Raw genomic sequence first — 19,960 nt, forward strand, 5'->3', positions numbered from 1 at the left:
TCTAACTGCCTAACCACTGTACTTATGTACCAACTTAAGGAGGGAAAAACAACAACCCAGACGCTTGAAAAGAGGCAACAGTGACTCTGGGCAGGGGCCGGTTAGGGCGTTGGGTGGGGTTCCAGGCACCGAGTCTGAGAGGATAGCTCAGAGGCTGGTACTGCACCCACTTTTTCGGAAGCACCTCCTTGGGCACCTGCCTTTGGGAGGAGGCACTGCCCGGAAGAAGCAGGACTGGCTGTTTCAGACTCTGGTCAGATAAGCCGCACCTGCTGCACCGTGCGGCTGTGGGTTCCCTGAGTGAAGGGCGGTGGGGTAGCCTTGTCTGCATTGCTTATCAATGTGCAGCTGGATCACTGTGCCCGTCCTGAGACCACAAGTACAGATCAGGTGCCTGTGCCAAAGAGGTGAGATCCCTTCTCTCTAGAGTCTGACTGTGAACGCAAGACGGCGAAGAAACAGGGTGAGTCTCCCAGCATGACAGACCTTGAGAGGTCGCTTGATGTGTGTTCTCCTCGTATACAGAAAACGGCAGCCTCTCTTGAGAGAAAAAGAGACAGAACAGGAAGAGGGAGACAGAGCGCCAGTGAAAGGGGGCAGAGTGTGTGAGCTCCCACGATGGCGACTGTGTGTGTCTGACGGTTTGGAAGGTGCCAGCGCCTCTCAATCAGCTCTTCAGAGGCAGCTGAGCCTCACGGCATGCCTGCCTCTCAAATCCTCCTCCTCAGGTCTGAATGCTGACTCAACCGCACACCCCGCTGTGTCACCCTGGGGAAGTTACTGCCTCTCTGTACCCCATTTCCTCATCTGTGAGACAGGGGTCACACTATCCCTCAACTCACTGGCTGCTATGAGGATTAATGAGATAACATACGGAAGGGGCTCAGAAGTGCGGGAGACCTGGGTTCGATCCCTGGGTTGGGAAGATCCCCTGGAGAAGGGAAAGGCTACCCACTCCAGTATTCTGGCCTGGAGAACTCCATGGACTTTATAGTACATGGGGTCGCAAAGAGTCGGACACCACTGAGAGACTTTCACTTCACTTCACTTCACAGGAAACTTAACTAAAATGTTAAGAGCTTTTTTAAAAAAAGGAATATTTCAGAGGTTCATTTCCTGTCTCCCTCCATCCAAACAGAGCAAACATTTTAAGACCCCTGCAGAGGTGACGATGGTGGAAGTAGACTGGACAGAAAACAATCCCCGGCTCCCACTGCTTCTTCAGTGGAGTGAAGGCATTAGAGCTGTGGGGTGAGACAGTCACTAGAACAAAGGCAGAAAAGCAAAAGGAAAAGACCACCCGGAGACACGTGCACGTAACGCTGAAGGGTCATGTCCCCACGCTGTGGGGACACGTAGGGGAGTTCAGGGGAGAAAGCCATCAAAGAACAAGGAAAGATTCCACATGAAAATAAGAAGGGAAAGAAAGATTCATGAAGAAAACCCAGGGCTTCCCCGGCGGCTCAGTAGTCAAGAATCCACCTGTTAATGCAGAAGGCACGGGTTTGATCCCTGGTCCGGGAGGATCCCACATGCCACAGAGCAATTAAGCCCATGCACGACAACTATTGAGCCTGTGATTTAGAACCTGGGAGCCGAACTACTGCGCCCGCACATCCCAACTACTGAAGCCCGTGAGCCCTAGAGCCCGTGCTCTGCAACTCTTTGAAGCCACCACAACGAGAAGCTGGCGCACCGCAATTAGAGAAAAGCTCAAACAGCAATGGAGACTCAGCACAGCGAAAGACAACAAACAAATAAATAAAATTAGAAAAAAAGAAATAAGAAAATCAGGAAACCAATCAGACTGGAAGTGGGAGGAGAAAGGAGACTAAGCAATTCCAAACTCAAAGTGGAAATTTCCACGAGAGGGTTTAACCGAAGTGTCTGGAGGAGCCATGGCTGGAGAGAAACTGCCCAGCAAGAGGGAAACTAGGGAGCCAGCAGCTAATCCTGCCAAGTGCAAGTCTGACTTGGTCTCGTGAAGCTGAGCTGCTCCCTGGACGGCATCCTCCACTGGCTGGATGAGGGGCCATGCCAGGCCACCCACCTCCCATGGGGGCTCACTTAGGGAAACCCATAGCTCAGGCCAGACTCCGAGGTCTTTGCCAGGAACACTGTGGCTTCACATCAAAGCGCGTCAGGGTACCAGACATCCAAAGGGAAGACCCACATGCCTCACCCACCAGCACTTCCCAGGACCTTACAAGCAACAGGAATATCAACAATACTGCCTGGACATCAGTCTCTAGAAGTGGACAGGGTACTGTTGCATAGTGATTAAAAACTAGAGTCAAATTACCTGGATTTCAGCCCACCACTTAGCAGTGGTGTGTTCCTATGCAAGTTCTGACACTTCCCCAAGCCTCAGTTTTCCTATCTATATAATGGAGGCAATAGTTAATACTATTTCATAGAAAAATGGGGAACCTGAAACAAGAACACAGTGACTGACACTTAATAGGCACTTCCCACAAACGTCAACTAAAATAATGTCATCTGTGTGATGGCTGTTTTAAGGACACTCAGGAGTTGGGAACAGCGGGAACTCTCCGAGTTCCCTCAAATCCCTAGGCCGTCTGCACTTGGTGTCAATGCAAAGCTGGCACTGTCTGATTACACCACTCCTGCCCTGATTCACCATCCCCAGCGGAGTCACTCTACTTCCAGTCAGCAGCTGGTCCCTGAGCGAGACTTCCACTTGACAGATTTGTGCAAGTGCTTCAAAAATAGGAAGGGTCAAAAATGCCTAAGGTGGGTAGTCCTCCCACTCCTCTCGCTGGAGGTTGACGCCTATGCCTGTATCCATTTTCACAAAAGACTTCCAGCCAGCCAGGTAGCAGAGGACCTCAGAGCCCTTCCCACCAGGGTTCAGGGTGAGAGGAGATGAGAAGCCACGGGATTATCTGAGCAGGGGGCGGGTCAGCAGCCAGGGGAAAGGGGAGAAGGCCAATCACACTGCCTGACCTTTTTACGGTACATGTTAACGGGAGCTGCGCATGTTGTCATTGTATAACCGCACACTCTACTGAGGACGGAGGCGGTGCTGGTGGAAGTCAGGGTGGGAGAGCCGGGGGCCCGCCAAATGTCACTAGGACATCCACTGGACCTGGATGCGGTACCCTCTAGCGACTACTGCTGAAACCGAGAGGAAAACAAGATAAGGAGACAGACGGAGGTCACAGATCCCTGGGAAGGCCTACTGAACAAGAGTGGCTCAATCCCCCGTTGTTGCTCTCTGCAGCTGCCAGGCCAGGCCAGCGGGAGAGGTAAGGGAGAAATGAGGGCAGGGCCCCGAGCCCGAGTATCCTCCTCTGGGTCCCAGGTTTCTCCTAAGGGACCGGGGTGCGGGGTGCGGACAGAGGGAGGCTTCAAGACAGTGGAGGGGTGGGAGGCGGGGATCACCTTCCTCCCTGCAAATACATCTCCTAAGAGACTGCGAACGCAACTGAAAGATGCATATACAGAACCGCGCCAGTTCTTGGACCAGGGGCTGGGGAAGAGATGTGAGCCAGCAGCACCCGAGGGAAAACATGGAGAGCATGCCTCCGGAGCCGACCACCCGCTCCAGACTGTCCTTGGCTTTTCTTCTGAAGGTAACTGGCTCCAGTGCATCCTTGGAGCTGCCGCTGCAGCGCTTACATCCAGAAAACAAACAGACCATTAAGCTATGGAAGCTGGGTGGGGTGGGAAAAGAACAATCACAGAACCATGCTATTTAAATGTCGGAGGAAGAACTCATGGGCCCCAGAGGGATCGGAGCTGAGGGTCTAAGAAGAACATACAAACCCATTTGCACAGCAACACCAACCAGCAATTCTTCCTTGGCATTGGCCGTTCCCGTCCCCAGTGTCCTCTCTCAGCTACGAGGTGGAAGGTGTCCTGCCAGGCAGACACCCCAGCCCTCCACAACCGAAGGAGTGGAGTCCAGGCCACACCCTTTGCTGTCTCTGCCTGCTGACTCACCACTGATCTCAGCCACCATTGAGGGATCAGAAGGCCACTCCCTCCTCTCCTGGGAAGACACCACCAGCAGGGGGTGCTGGCGCGCCCACAGGGACGTGAACTTTTGCAGGTCCTGCAGATGACCACAGGGGCTTCACCTGGTACCTGCTGGGAGGTAAGAGTAACAACAGTTCTGTTCTGCAGTTGAGGCACAATGGTGAAATGGAGAAAAAGCTGTATAAAAAGACACTGTCAGAGATGTACCGAAACTTTTGTGCATATAACTTGTTAGTTAAAATCCTAAGGCACTATGCAAAATCAGCATGGCATAGGAAGCATAGGATTCCCAGATGGCTCAGTGGTGAAAAATCTGCCTGCCAATGCAAGAGAGGCAGGAGATGTATGGTTTGATCGTGGGTCGGGAAGCTCTCCTGGAGGAGGAAATGGCAACCCACTCAAGGAAGATCCTTTGGAGGAGGAAAAAGAAACCCACTCCAGTATTCTCAGCTTCCCTGGTGGCTCAGATGGTAAAGAGTCTGCCTGCAGTTCGGGAGACCAGGGTTCGATCCCTGGGTTGGAAGATTCCCCTGGAGAAGGAAATGGCAACCCACTCCAGTATTCTTGCCTGGAAAATCCCATGGATGGAGAAGCCTGGCGTGCTCCAGTCCATGAGGTCGCTAAGAGTCGGACACGGCTGAGCGACTTCACTTTCACTTTCCAGTATTCTTACCTGGAGAATATCATGGACAGAGGAGCCTGGTGGGCTACAGTCCTTGGGGTCACAGACATGACTGTGTTGGGCATGACTGAGCATGCACTTGCATGCACGCACGGGAAGTATACTCAAAAAAAGATTAAAAAAAAACAAAAATCTGTTTGGCCTCTGGGCATATTTAACTATTATTCAGAATCACTGTGGTCTTCTCTCTCCCTGTTTCTTGTTCTGTCTGATTTTGAAGGTTTCTGAGAGATAAACTTCATTAAAAAGACTAGCTCATACACTTCCACGTCTGACTCTTCAATTCTAGGAAGTTGATAACGACAGGCCCTCTAGATATAAGGAAAAGCAGAGGTTCCTGCGCTGGACCCCCATGTGTATCCTCTTCTAAGGGGAAGTCATAAAGTGGTGCAAATAAAACATGAGCTTTGAAGTCAAGTGGACAGCTCTGCCACTGACAAAGAAAGACAATGGACCTTGTCTTATCTAGAAAATGGGTAGAATAGTAACTTCCCTTCCTGGTCACTATTATGATTAAATAAGAACAGCAAATGAAAAGCACAGCATTGAGCACATAATAAGCTCTCAAAATAGGAGCTATTATTAGTGATAACAAATAATACCTCAGATATTGTGCCCACAAACGAACCACACAGACACTCTGTTGTCTTGCATTTGTTCTTCTCATTTGTAGATTTGCAGTAATTTCTTATAATTATATATTTCTTTACTGAAAAAGACCTCAATGAATGTACTTAGCCGATTTCCCATTATGGAAGTGATTCATAGAGAGGCAGATAACCACTTGACATAGATAGTGAAGAAGAAATTCATGAATTAGTAAAGAATAGAGAGTTTCTGGCCCCTCAAATTCCTTGTTAAGGGCTCTGAGGAGGTCTCTGTTCTGTACCCTTATTTACAGGGACAACTGATGTCAACTCTCAGCCAGAAGGGAATCCACCCATTCTTTAAGACGCCAGGAAAAGGAAATGTGGGTAATAGCTGCTGCACTTCCAGAGGGAAAGGAGTTGAGCAGGTGAAGTGTTCACTTTGTGGATCCCAAAGCAAATGTGGCATGGAGCCAAACCAATAAACTAAAGAGTTTCAAAAGTCAACCCAGAATTCCACTTACTAAGTCACCCATCATGCTCACACAAAGAATGACAAAGGGAGATTTTGTGTTTGTGTGTGTGTGTGAGGGGGGATACTCAGACTTCCTCCACTCCCCCAGCGCCCCCAACCCCCAGGACCGGTTCCAACCAGGGCAGCAATGGGATTCTCTGCATCTCAGTGGATGAGCTGCCTCTTTTGGATTAAAGAGGACTGGCAAAGAGAGGGAGAGAGCTCAGCACTTAACTGCTTGTGGCTCCTGTATCTGAGGATATGAAGAGGCACTGAGCAATCCGAAAAGTGATGACAGATAAGATTATGATTATGATTTCATAATCAGAATTATTCATACTGATCCATGAATTATTCATAATTCATATTCATAATTATTTCAAATCATAATTATAAGATTATGGTTTCTTATGACAGATAAGAAAATGATTAATTACACATCCCAACCCACCAACCTATCTCCTTGCTGCACAGTGGTGATTCTTGGGCTATGCAGAAGGTAAGGGAAAAACACAAGACAGACACTGACCCAGCATTCCAGGTAAAAAGGGGCCAAAGGTCTGCCAGAGATTCCCTAAAACTGATGTCACCAGTCAGGACAGACACCTAGGTCCTCCCTGTTCCAGCCATACTAAATCGGATTTTTGTTTGTTTTGGCTCCTCTGGGTCTTCCTTGCAGTGCATGGGCTTTCTCTACTTTCGGTGAGCATGGGCTCTAGGGTGTTCTAGCTTCAGTAGTTGCAGCCCACAGGCTCCACAGCCCAGCCCACAGGCTTAGTTGCCCTGCAGCATGTGAGATCTTAGCTCCCAGACAGGGGACTGAACCCATGTTCCCTGCATTGGCAGGTGTATCCTTAACCTCTGGACCACCAGGGAAGTCCCTTAAATTGGATTCTTGATACAGCTCGAAGGTTGCAGGCTACAGAGTGCGTTCTCAGAGACACTGGCATGGAAACCACTTGGGAAATATGTTATCTGTGCAAATTCCTAAGGGCTCAGAATTGGAGAGAAGGACCCAGGCATGTGAATACTGAATTAGCTCTGCAAGTGATTCTGAAACCTGTTAAAAGGATGAGGATCACTGCCTTAGAACCTGGGCTCCCAAGCTGGCTGCTCTTTATCAGATATAAACACTTCCCCTGCAGTGAAGGAAGGAGATATTAGAACTTATATTTATACTTTTTAGCTCATCCTTTTAAAATGTCCACTTACTTATATAATATACAGAATACTTCAAACAGTAGTGCAAGCATACAACTTCTATACATACATATATTCACACATGACATTGGTGATACCACTCAAAAATTTTTTACTGATGGGGTTTGCCACCAAGCTGGAGTATCAAATAATTCTGGAAACATATTGCTTCAAAACAAGGAGTGGCCTCTGCAAATAGCTGCTCTGAGCTTACAGTATTCATCAGTATCATGCTGAGAAGAGAACCCAGGGGTTTGGGCGTCCCAACTGCATTTCAGCTCTGGAGTAGAGAGGAAGACAAAGAACGCACCTCAGAGCAGGACAAGCCTGAAGGTGGGGTTCTGGCCTGACCCCCGAGCTTCACCCACTCACATTCCTTCTTCACCCCGGCTGATAGGAGAATACCGTTTTTCCCAGCAGGAGGTGGAGATGCTGGGGAACGAAATTTACTAGCCAACCTGCCAGTGGTCCAAATCTAAACCCCAGCGATGGTATCCACAGAGAGGGAGTGGTGTGCTGAGCTATAATTAATAACCCCTCTTTCTCAGGCAGGAAAGGAGAAATGCTGGAGTAGGAGAAACAAGGAGCAGGTGATGGCTACACCTGCAGACAGTTCTGCTGACAGCAACAGAAGCCGGGAGAGAGGAGCTACAAACTGGGAACTTGGGCGGGGATGGGCGGTGGGGGGTGGTGCAGGCAAGCTGGAGAGCCCTGCCCCCAAAGTCAGGGCTGAGCCCAGACCTAAAATAAGGTTCCCCTTTATGATCCAAACGCCTCTGTGCTGTCTGCCCTAGACCGCACATCCTCTGAGTATACGCATCTGTGGATCAGAGAAAGGGGCACGTGTGAGAGGCAGTCACAGATCAAAGCATTTTCAGGACCACGAAACTATCACAAAGGTTAACAGATGTTAAGGGCTACAGTGGCCCTCTGTCTGGGCCACAGTCACAGAATCCCACGATCACAGAACATTAGAGCTCACAAAAAGCTTCAGACAGGTATTCAAATTCCAGGTAGTCACGTCACAAATATTTATTGGGCACTGACCATGTGTCAGGGCTTCCCAGGTGGTGCTAGTGGTAAAGAATCTGCCTGCCAATGCAGGAGATGTAAGAGAAGTGAGTTCAACCCCTGGGTCGGGAAGATCCCCTGAAGGAGGAGGGCATAGCAACGCACTCCAGTATTCTTGCCTGGAGAATCCCACGGACAGAGGAGCCTGGTGGGCTACAGTCCATGGGGTTGCACAACATCGGACACGACTGAAGTGACTTGGCACATAATCACACACCATGTTTCAGGCACAACACCAAGAGTTGGGTACAACTAACAAATAAAACAAACGCGGTCCCTGCTCTCATGAAGGTTAGGACAAGCTGGGGAGACAAACAACCAAGTGAACAAGTAAATACAATTATGACACCATTAATGCCAAGATGTAAAGGAAGCTGAGCTTCACTGGTGGCTCAGCGGTAAAGAATCTGCCTGTAATGCCAGAGATATGGGGTTCAATCCCTAAGTCAGGAAGATGCCCTGGAGAAGGGAATGGCAACCCACTCCAGTATTCTTGCCTGGAAAACCCCATGGTCAGAGAAGCCTGGAAGGCTGCAGTCCATGGGGCTGCAGAGTCAGACACACACACACATAAAGGAAGCTGGGAGGCTGAGGACTGGAATTGACTTGACTGGCTTCCCTGGGTGACTAAGGAGTTATCAAACACCACCTCTCCTAGACTCACTCTGACCAAGCCTCCAGCAATGGTTCTCTGAGCGCCAAACTGACCTTCCTGTCGGCCAAACTGTTGGTCTGAGCTGACAGCAATTCCAACAGGAGCCACCATTTCCTGCATGCCGGACACAGTACCAAGTGTTTCTCCCATTTTATTTTATTTTGATCCCCACAACCTCCATAAAGCAGGTACAGTTATCTCCATTTTCAGACAAGGAAGAAGATGCAGAGAGGATAAGATGATGCTGTAAAAGTGCCACAGTCAATAAGTGGTAGAGTCCAGATTTAATCTGAGGTCATCCCTTCGTCTTCAAAGTGCAGTCCTGAGTCCCATGTGACCACTGGACAGAGACTGCTGTCCCTGCCTCCAACACCACAGGGTTCTGCCATGGCCCACTGGGGGTCTGCCGTGCGCCCACAGCACTGGGTCCTTGGTACCCAGGGAGCCACCACCTTAGAGTGAGGACTGGGTCTCTGTTCCCCAGTCTCAAACCTCCACCTGAAAGCTCCCTGGGGAAAGCACCCTTGTCAACAGACGGCTGAACACGCGTGGGCGTCCACGCCTGAGTGCAAGTGCTTGTGGGAAAGAATCCAGACCATCACTGACCACTTCCAGCCCATACCTACCTCCAAGACCCACTGTGCCTCTTCCTACCTTTCTTCTCCCCGTCCTCCCCTCACCCCATCTGTCCTGTCTTTCCTAGCCCTGTGCTTCTCTTCACAATTCACAACTGCCCATAAGCTTACATGATGACTCCCCTCTCTCTTCAATGCCCACCAGCCCCTGAATTTAACTCTGATCCTCCAAGTTGGGACCTCTCTCTCCTCCAGAAAACCTCCCCCATCTTCCCGTCACAGAGCCCAAGGTGCAGTGTGTTTGGCAATGAGACACCACCCCACGATTCTGCCAGGTTCAGGGCCCACGTTAGCAAAATGAGCCACGCACCTGGTTTAGGCTCAGACCTCCTCGGCAGTTTCGCAAGTGAAGTCCCCGGTGAGCAGATCTGAGATGGGAACACACAAAGGTCCCTATGCACAGGTCCCTATCACTGGACGGAAATTAACACCCTGAAGATCCCAGAGATCGCCCCGAAATCAGGCAGAACACACCATTCTCTCTCTCACCTTTCTTTTTCTTGGGAACCCCGAGTTCTTTACCAAGTGAAGTAATTTACCATGAAAAATAACGATCCCCAGCCAGTCATGAAGAACCCAGAGAGCCAAGGAAGATCCCTGGAGACAAGGTCCACTCAAGCAACACACCCTCCGAGGAGCGCACAGCCTCATTCATTGCACCCCACATCCTTCACCTTCAGCCTCTGCCAACACACCTCACTCCTTCTTGGGGACCTGTCACCTGGCAAGGAACTGCAACATCCCCAAACATGGCAGACAACCCCACAGCGCTCCCGCCTCTGCAACGAGCCCCGGGTCACCCCAAACCAGCCAAGGGCCACGTCCATCCAGGGGCCCTGCACCTACGTGGCTCGTAGAAAGGACAGCTTCTTCCTCAAGGAGGAGACGTGGTGGTGGCAGGCCTGCTTCACAGCCGTGCTGCGGGACACCGTCTGGGAGCGCAGGTTCTGCACCATGCTGGGCTCGGGGGGGAGCCCACCACACGGCCACAGGACCTCGCGGGCTGGGGGCTCGCTCTAGGGCCGCGGCTCCTGCAGCTCCTGCAGCTGTCGACCTGGACCCTGTGCCCGAGCTCTCCCCGCCCTGAGGTTCCACACAGAACACAGGCGGGTGGAGGGCCCGGGCTGGGAGGGCCTCAGGCTCCGACTTAACCAGGATGCCCCCTGCCCGCGGCCCGAGCCCTCCTCCACCCTCCCACATCTGGCAGCGCTCCGGGCACTTGTGAGTCTCCTCTCCTCCTTTGTCCTCAGACAGAGAGGATGGAGCTGTACCTGCATGTGATGTCAGCTGCTGGAAGTGGGGTGGGGTGGGGTGTGGGGAGCACGGGCACTACTCCCAGAGGGTTTGCTACTCCTGGCTCTTTCCTCCCGGTGAGATCACCTGAGTGTCCATGGGGCCGTGGGGAATTCGGCAGCCAGGCGGGTAGATGGGGCTAGACTGCCCTGGAGATACAGGATTTGGGAACAATTTCTGGGACAGAAACTGAAAACATCTTTCCTTTTAACAGGAGGCTAGCTATTCCGATGGCCAGACCTGAGCTGGAAGAAATGGGCTTGCTTTCTGGCCTTGCTCCAACTCCAGGGGCTCCAACTCCACCTGTGTTGGTTTCTCGTTGGTTCATTCACCCATTCCACAGACATCTGCTGCTGAGCACTTAGCCTGTGCCACATATGAGATACCGTTTCTGGCCTCCAGGGTCTCCCAGGCTAGAGGGGAGATGGATAAGTGAACCAAAGAGTGCACAGCACAGGGCAAGCGTCGGGCAGAATTAACCACAGTCAGCTCAGTACGATGCCTAGAAAACAGACGTGATGAAACCTGCCTTCCCTGCCTTAACTGGGAGAAGTGAGGGCGAGTTCTAGTAAGACATGCATGTCTTTGAAGCTCATCAGAGAAGAAGTGATATAAGAAATCCACAAATCAACGACACCCAAGCCTCATGCTACTCCCACTCCACCTTCCTTGATTGTAGGAGCTGATCTTTTTTCCCTATTACACACGGGAAAGGGGTGCTGCTGCAGGTAACCTCCTCACAGCACCTGTGAACTGGCCTGCACCCACATCCACTATCCTCTCACCCATCATCTAGATGCGGGGCACCACTAGCCCTCTATCTATCTATCTCACCACTAGTCCTCTCACCTCTGGTCTCTTCTCACCTCCTCCAAACCCGTTTCCTTCTCTCTCAGCAGAGGCACCACTCAGCAGAGCACGATAGAATCCCAGGACCAACTCTGAAGACCTCCCCTCTCATACCCCTTGTCCAGGGCATCACAAGTTGAGGACATTTTATCCCCTAAATGTATCTGGAACTCACTTACTTTTCTCCCCCAACAACCAGCATCCCACATCCAAGCCACCAATATCCAGTCCTTTGCCTGAACTATTCTAACAGCCTTCTAAGTGTACATCCTTTCCCCAACTTGCAATCTATCTAGAATCAGACCTGACCCCGTCAGCTTCCTTCTTAAAACTTTGAGGGCTTCCTAGTACTCTGAGTGTAAAGACTCAAGTCCTTGTCATGGCCAACCAAGCTCCTCTCATCTCGTCTCATCATCTGCCTCCTCTCACTGCTTCCCTCCCATCTCAGACTCATCCTTCTGGTCTTAGTTCACCCACCATGCTCTCTCACCACCTCCACTTTGGTCCTGGCCCAATTTATTTGACATGCTCCCTCACGAAACCATGTTCCCCTCCTCCAATACACACATACAAGGTTGTATTTTCTCTGCCACACATGCACTTTGCCGACAGAGGTCCATATAGTCAAAGGTATGATCTTTCCAGTAGTCATGTATAGTGTGAGAGCTGGATCAGAAAGAAGGCTGAGTAGTGAAGAAATGATGCTTTTGCACTGTAGTGTTGGAGAAGACTCGTGAGAGTCCCTTGGACGGCAAGGAGATCAAAGGAGTCAATCCTAAAGGTAATCAACCCTGAATATTCACTGGAAGGACTGATGCTGAAGCTGAAGCTCCAGTACTTTGGCCACCTGATGGGAAGAGCCGACTCACTGGAAAAGACCCTGATGCTAGGAAAGAATGAGGTCAGGAAAAGAGAGCAGCAGAGGATGAGACGATTGGATAACATCACTGACTCAATTAGACATGAGTTTGAGCAAACTCCAGGAGATGGTGAAGGAGAGGGAAGCCCAGCGTGCTGCAGTCCATGGGGTCACAAAGAGTCAGACACGACTGAGTGGCTGAGCACAAAAACCTTCCTTGCCTCTCTGCTTCCAGTGTTTGTTCCTTGAATCCATCTCTCACACAAGGACCAAAAGGACTTTTCTCATAAGAATACCTGGGAGAGACCTGGGTAGCCCTTTCTCGAAGTCCCTCACTCCCTTCCCTCTTCTATAAATACAGTCCACTCCATCCTGGCAGGATGATATATGATCAGGCACCTGCCTACCTGTATAAAGATGATCTCCAGACACTAACTATCTACCCCCATTCCTGGGCCATTGTTGGCATCCATACTGAAGTATCTGCCATTCCTGAGCACGCCTTGCTTTCTCACACCTCCGGCTTATGTACATCGTGTTCCCACACCTAGGAACGCTGCCGTGTGACAGACTCCTACTCCCCTTGCAGCTCTCAGCTGAAGCATAGCCCCCTCCTGGAGTCTTTCTGGATACCACCGCCCTCTCCCGCCTTCCTCCCTCATCCTACCCTATGCAGAGGACCTACATTATTCTATTCGGGCAAATTTCTTAACTCCACCGAGCCTAAGTTCTCTAAACTCCAATATAAAGATAATAATAGCATCTATCTGAAAGGGCTGTTGAGAGGTTTATATTTAAAAGTGTACATAAGAGTCTCTCCACAGGTTAGGGGCATTAGTAAACAAATTCTTTAGTCTATTACAATGAAATTCTATTAGACAAAGTGCCACCTGTCAATTATTACATGATACTTGCTTTCTTACAGATATGTGTCACCAAAAGATAAGAAGGCTCCTGAGAGCAAATGTCATGCCTTATTCTATTTATCCTGAGGATCAGTGTCTGATATCTTGTAGATGATCAATACTCGACACATTCTTTCTGTCTCTGTTTCTTCAAAGACAGAAGAGCACAGATCTGCGAAGAAAGTGACAATGCTGGTGGTCCAGTGACCGAGACGCCGTGCTCCCAGTGCAGGGGGCCTGCGTTTGATCCCTGGTCAGAGAACTAGATCCAACATGCCAAAACTAAGACCCAGCACAGCCAAACAAATAATATTAAGAGAAAAAAACTGACAGTAAAAACTGACAACAGCCAAAACCATCAGAGTACTGGCAGCTGCCACTTACTAAGCACCTACTTAGCACCAGGCACTGAACACATAGTATCTCATGTACTCTTTACAAGAAAAGACTTTTACAAGTGATGAAACTAAGGTTCAGAAAAGCTGAGTGAAACACTTTTAAAAATGCACAGTCAACACAGAAGACAAAACTAGGTCTGCTGACTGAGGCTCTTGCTCTTTGCCTGCACCTCCCAGGGCCAAGCGGCAGAGGGCCAGCCTCTAATTTATCCAGCAGCCTGACTATGGCAGGCTCCAGCCTCTTGTAGACACTTCACATTGGTTTGTGGCAAACAGGCCAGCATGCAGCATGGAAGGCGTGCCTGAACGCATGCAACCCTGCCATGGTCCTCAATGGCCCTCCAGCCCTGTCCACGTCTCATTTCCCTACTATGAAAAGGCTTCCTGGTTCAACTGAGATCACGTTCTGTTACTAACATCCTGTACATAAACGGTCCTTAGTGAAACATCTCTTTTTTCTATGCTTGCGGCTTTGTATGAAAGGTCCTGCCACCGGGTGAAATGTACTAAATAAAGACCTAGTGGGGACTTCCCTGGTGGTCCAGTGGCTAAGATTCTGTGCGTCCAATGCAGGGGGCCCAGGTTCCATCCCTGGTCAGGAAACTAGATCCCACATGTTGCAATGAAAGATCTAACATGCTGTGTCTAAAAGATCCTGTGTGCTGCAACTAAGATCTAGTACAAAAAAAAAAAAAGACCTAGTACACCCAAGTAAATAAATATAGCAAAAAAAATTTTTTTAAATCAATGGTGTAGTTTGAATAAGCAAACAAATAGAGAGGATTGGGAAAAAAAAAAAAAAAAACTAGTGACCTGGGAAACCTTTACCAACTGGTCCAGTTTGGACCTGGGAACTACTGTTTTGTAAATGCACCCCTGGCTTCTCCTTGAAGCATGAAGCTGGATCAGCATCCCAAATTCCATGGTACACATACTTTGAGGAAGCTAGATCTAGTTTGCTTTCAACCAGAAACCTAAGGGGATTATTCTTATCTCTGAGACAACCTCTGTTTCCAACAAACTGATTCTTTCCCTAAAATCAACATTTCTCCCTGCAGTTACTTCCTGGGCTGGGGACTCCGCCCCCATCATGGTTCCAAAGGCTTTTTTCCTTTTTGGATAGAAGCTGATGTGAATAAGAAAAAAAATTCTCAGAAGCCCTTCAGTTTGGATGTCTTATTAAGGCATTTCCGTCTTTGCAGTATACAGACTTAAAAAATATATATTTATTTTTATTTACCTGCTTGTTTGGCTACGCTGGGTCTTAGTTGAGGCATACGAGATCTTTAGTTGAGGCGTGTGGGACCTAGTTCCCCGACCAGGGATCAAACCCAGGCCCCCTGCACTGGAAGGTTGGAGTCTTAGTCACTGGACCGCCAGGCAAGTTCCATGTGGATTTTTTAAAGACTACAGTACAGTGCTCGCTTCGGCAGCACATATACTAAAATTGGAACAATACAGAGAAGATTAGCATGGCCCCTGCGCAAGGATGACACGCAAATTCGTGAAGCGTTCCATATTTTAAAAAATAATAATAATAAATAAAGACTACAGTACAGTAGCTACTTCTATCTCTAAATATGATATCCATTCTAAACCTTTTACAAGAAAAAAGAAAAACCAATGTTTTATTTACCCAGCGGAAAGCTATTTCATACTGAAGGATTATAATTTTGATCTTTAAAACAGAAGAAATCAATTTTTTTTTGGTCTGCTCTATGAAAGAATCCTTCATTCTGCAATTGACAATGTGGTTTGCAGAATGAGGAGCAGCCACAGAAAAGGGTCCATAATACCTACTACACTGGCCAGGCAGTACTCCGGCCGGTGTGGGAAACGCCGTCGTAACCAGCAGGGTGTGCTGTCTATCAAACTGGGCCCAGAGCAATGAGCACAAGTCGGATTCCCTCTCCCCAGGCTTCAGACTCTAGGCCAGCAGATCACAGGCCAACATCTGAAACGCCCCAGAGTCTCTTAATTGGTCAGAAACCTGCTGGAGGAAGGATTAGGTGCAGGGTGTAAAGGTTTGTTCGGAGCCGCGGCTGACTGATTAATTAGCACTCTGAGGACATGTTCTCTCCAGGAGAACCCACTGACTGCGAAGGAAAAACCGAATTCATTCAGAAAGACCATGGTGAGCACACGCCAGTCCTGAGTTTCCAGGGCAGAAGTCCATAGGGACCACCACAGAAGCATCCTTCAGCTCCTGGCCTTCTCTGTTTCCCATCGTGCCCAACGTGAGCTAGTGCAAAACTATACCAACATCCACCATGAAGACCTCAAGGGGCTGTCAGTGGGCCAGGAATGAGGAAGAAAGGACCAGGGAAGGCATTTAGAGGATTTTTCTGAGCAGAGGTTTGGAGGAGAGATCGTCCATAACACTTCATTTGGGTTGTGGGAGGGAGCAGAGAAACAGCTAAAATATCACTTTTATCAGCGTACAATCCGAAGTACTGAACAAAAGTCAAGGCTGACTCTAGTTAGCAAGGAGCCTTGGGGAGAACGTGCTGTATGTAGAGTCTGTGCAAGTCGGCACCTATTCATCTCTCCCAGGAACAACGCAAGCAGCAGAGATTAAAACAGAGGACTGAGGAGTTGCCGGTCAACTGAAGGCATGATGATCAGAAATGGACAGCTTCCAGAGATGTTCAGCACACAACACGGGGGAGTTGTGCTGGGGAACTCTACAGACCCTTCCAATTTTGGAAGCATGGGTTGTCGAAATCCAGAGAGCACTAAAAAGAGGGCGAAGGCCACTCTAGATGATTTCAGATGCACAAAGCAGTGAGCAGCGGCTGGAAGCGAGACCTTAATTCCCTGGTCGGGAATCAAAGCCTGGTCACCTGGGTGGAAACCAGGAATCTTAACTGATAGACCACAGGAACCAGTGGCTAGAATCTAAGTCCCCAGTCCTTGTCTACCTTGAAAGGAGAAGTCAGGCAAGGAGGGAGAAGAAGTAAGTATTAGAAAGGCAGAGCACATGGGCAAACTCTAGACAGTTGCTAGATTGTGCCTTTGGGAGGTTTAAATCCTCTGTAAGAGGCCAGTCTTCCGGGTCTTTGTCTGCTTCTTAGGCAAGCTTCTTGTTTTGACCACCCCCCACCCCCGAAGCTAATTTGTCTAGGGACCCTCCCCTAGGTGGGATCATACTGCTCAGTGAAGATGGATTTCACCCCAGAGGCGTATGGGAGGCAGATGGCAAGATTTCCTATAGCCTGGCATCCCCTGCCTTTTTGGCCTGTTACACCTTTTGTGCAAGTGTAGTTTCTCCCTTGCCCCAAGGATGGAAATGTATGACCTCTTGATCTTCTAATAGGGCTTAGTTCTTTTCCTACCATAAAAGTGTCCAATGTCACGTTATTTACCCCATTCCTGTTATTTCTCTTATCGAGGTGTAGATCTCAAAATGTAGACAGGAGCCTGGTCATAAACATGTAGCCTGGAGCCCATTTGTCTCCTGGCTCAGAAAATGTAAACAGGGGACTGGGAATGAGTGTTGGGCCTGCAGCCCATCTTTTTGTCACCCCGGGAAGTGTGAACAGGGGGCCAGTTGTAAATGCCTAACCTGGAGCCCATCTAATATCTCCTGCCTCACAGAGACTGAGGGAACTGCCATCAGATCATAACTGACCAAGCATCTTGATGAGAATGATTAGTCTCTGTCCCTTGGAGACCCCATGAAGAAAATGAAAGTGTTAGTCACTCAGTCGTGTCCAACTCTTTGCGACCCCATGGACTGTAGCCCATTAGGCTCCTCTGTCCATTAAACTTTCCAGGCAAGAATACTGGAGTGGGTTGCCATTTACATCTCCAGGGGAACTTTTCAACCCAGGGAGTGAACCCAGGTCTCCTGCATTACAGACAGATTCTTTACCATCTGAGCCAGCAGGGATGCCCCATGCTTCCACCTAAATTGATGAGCTGAACTGTCAATCATGGTTAGTAATAATCACAGAACTGAGAACTATAGCAAGAGACACAAAGTTTTATAAATCTAAAGCGAAGGTCCCAGCCTCTTAAGCATGCATATTCTGTTGTATCTTGACTCTTTTTGTGACCCCATGGACTGTATGTAGCCTTCCAGGCTCCTCTGTTCCTGGAATTTTCCAGGCAAGAATATGGGAGTGAGCTGCCATTTTCTCCTCCAGGAGACCTTCCCATCCCAGGGATCAAACCTGAATCTCCTGTGCCTCCTGCACTGTAGGTGGATTCTTTACCACGGAGCACCCTGGGATCCCAGGAATGGCTTTCTTGACATTAAGAGAAGCCATTCTGTGATCTAAGAAGCTTAAGAGAAGTAAGGGAAGACAGGGACAAAGGAAAATCAATCAGGAAACAAAGTCCTAGTTCCTCCCTGTCAAGGACTACACATACTAATCTGATACAAGTCTGCAAGCTCTGCAGAACTGAGGCCCCCACCCAGGTGGAGGACGGAAGGATGATGCTGACCTTCCTGACTTCGTTCAACTAGAGCCTGAACTCTGTTGAGCTTTGTCCCAATACTGTGCTGAATTCTCCTCCGTTCAAGCGCCTGCATGAATATGCATGTACCCCTAGCTTTAGCATAAATCCCCTTCTCTGGATCTTTGGCTTGGCAGTATCTTTTGGTTGACACTTAGCAAAAGGTAAACCCAGCTTTTAGGCAGCACTCTGATGACACACACACACACACCATCCCAGGCCACAACTTTTTCCTCGGGCGTGGAAACACCCTTTCCCTCCCCGGATTCACACCATTCCCAACCTATACAGGGCGCCTCAGGTCCCACTCTGACATCTTCCCAACAGACTTGGTCTCCACACACTGACTTCTCCCTCTGCTGAGCACCAAAAGCCTTTAGAATCAATCCCCTCTCAGGTCGAGGGGGTAGAGTTCTCTTTCTGACCCGTGTGAGAGCACAGAGGTCAGGCCAGCCTCTGTTTCTTTGCAGTTTCTCATGGTTCTCGCTGCTGGCAGAAACTTGATCTTCCTCAAACGTCTTCCCCGTCCCGTCATCACTGGCCTCCCATCCTCCCCTAGCCATGTGATCTTACCTTTCTTCCCGCACGCGAGGACTCAGGAACCTGCTGGAGTCATCGTCATGGCTGCTCTGCTGGCTGCTCTGCTGGCTGCTGGGGAAAGACAGGATGTGAACCGTTAACGTTCGCCTCCTTTCTCAACTCTGGGGGAGAGCGCCGAGACGCCAGCTCGACAGGCAAACAGGGTTACAACATTTTAAAGGTACACGTTCCCTCCCTCTGCCGTGGAAGTTGACACAGAGGGCATAACTGGCAGGCAGTGGAATTGAGACCTTCTGAAAACCCCACCCATCCTACCTAAAGCTCCCGGGAAGATCCTGACCTATTACCTGGCTCTTCCCAGGCCAGTGTCATGGAGCAAGGGCCTCGGGCATTCTCTGTCCCTGGGCCTCTAGATCTGCAGGAGAGGGTAACAGTCCCATTCTTCAGCTGAGAGGCACAGGTACAGGCACAGCCAATGGGGCAGGAAGGGGAGGGGTGGCAGGGGGAGACGGGAATTCCAGCAGGAGAAAGACTTGAGACCTGATGGGGCCTGGGGCCACCTGGCAGGATTCTTCGCCTCCTGGGAGGGCCAGCAGAGGAGCAGAGGGATTAGAAGGTGAAGTCTCTCCACTCCTTAAAGCCCTGGAGGCACGATGATTATGGAGCTTCAGTTCACAGAGTTCTTCAAGTGCTTACTGTGGAGCCCTATACTAAGGTCACAAGATAAAAATCTCCAGAATTACCCAAGCAACTGTTGCCAGGAGCCTCCAGATCTAAACCTGCTAGTTCCTTGACCCCTATCAGGTAAAATACCCACCCTATTACCCACCCTTCCAGTAGGAATATTCTCTGCCTTATTGTTGTTCAGTTGCTAAGCTGTGTTGACTCTTTGCAGTCCCGTGACCTGCAGCACGCCAGGCCTCCCAGTCCTTCATTATCTCCCAGAGTTTGCTCAAATTCACGTCCATTGAGTTGGTGGTGCTATCTAACCATCTCAGCCTCTGGCCCCCCCTTCTCCTGCCCTCAATCTTTCCCAGCTTCAGGGTCTTTTCCAATAAGTTGGCTCTTTACTTCAGGTCAGCAAAGTCCTGGAACTTCAGCTTCAGCATCAGTCTTTCCAACGACTATTCAGGGTTGATTTCCTTTAGGATTGACTGGTTTGATCTCCTTGCTGTCCAGGGGACTCTGAAGTCTTTTCCACCACCACAATTCGAAAGCAACAAGGCTATAAAAACTGGCTACTAGCCTGTGAAAGGGGTCAGTTCTCCCATGAGCTGGTCAGCTGTTCAAGGAGCAATAAACTCTATTC

At 49.5% G+C, this 19,960-nt stretch overlaps 1 protein-coding gene and 1 non-coding gene across 8 annotated transcripts in view; one reads left to right on the forward strand and one right to left on the reverse strand.

The window, feature by feature from the left end:
* The window catches only part of GRAMD1B (GRAM domain containing 1B), a 196,912-nt gene that overhangs the window by 118,864 nt on the left and 58,088 nt on the right, over positions 1-19,960 (reverse strand). For 3 of the 7 annotated variants that reach the window (XR_010664392.1, XM_065944320.1, XM_065944317.1), the window contains one exon: positions 18,685-18,762. The exons of 1 other annotated variant lie outside the window; for it this stretch is intronic. Coding sequence is in view for 2 of the 6 variants with exons in the window: in XM_065944317.1 (XP_065800389.1) it covers positions 18,685-18,762 (78 nt within the window). In the remaining 4 variants the exon portion in view is untranslated. Of the gene's footprint in view, positions 1-3,966; positions 4,105-18,684; positions 18,763-19,960 lie in introns of those variants that run through there. 3 more of the 7 variants (XM_065944321.1, XM_065944319.1, XM_065944323.1) reach the window with 2 other exon arrangements.
* LOC136176181 (U6 spliceosomal RNA) lies at positions 15,068-15,174 on the forward strand. Its single transcript, XR_010664548.1, has one exon. It is a non-coding gene; the product is annotated as a U6 spliceosomal RNA (small nuclear RNA).

This window comes from Muntiacus reevesi, chromosome 9 (assembly GCF_963930625.1).
Source record: "Muntiacus reevesi chromosome 9, mMunRee1.1, whole genome shotgun sequence".
Lineage (NCBI taxonomy): Eukaryota > Metazoa > Chordata > Mammalia > Artiodactyla > Cervidae > Muntiacus > Muntiacus reevesi.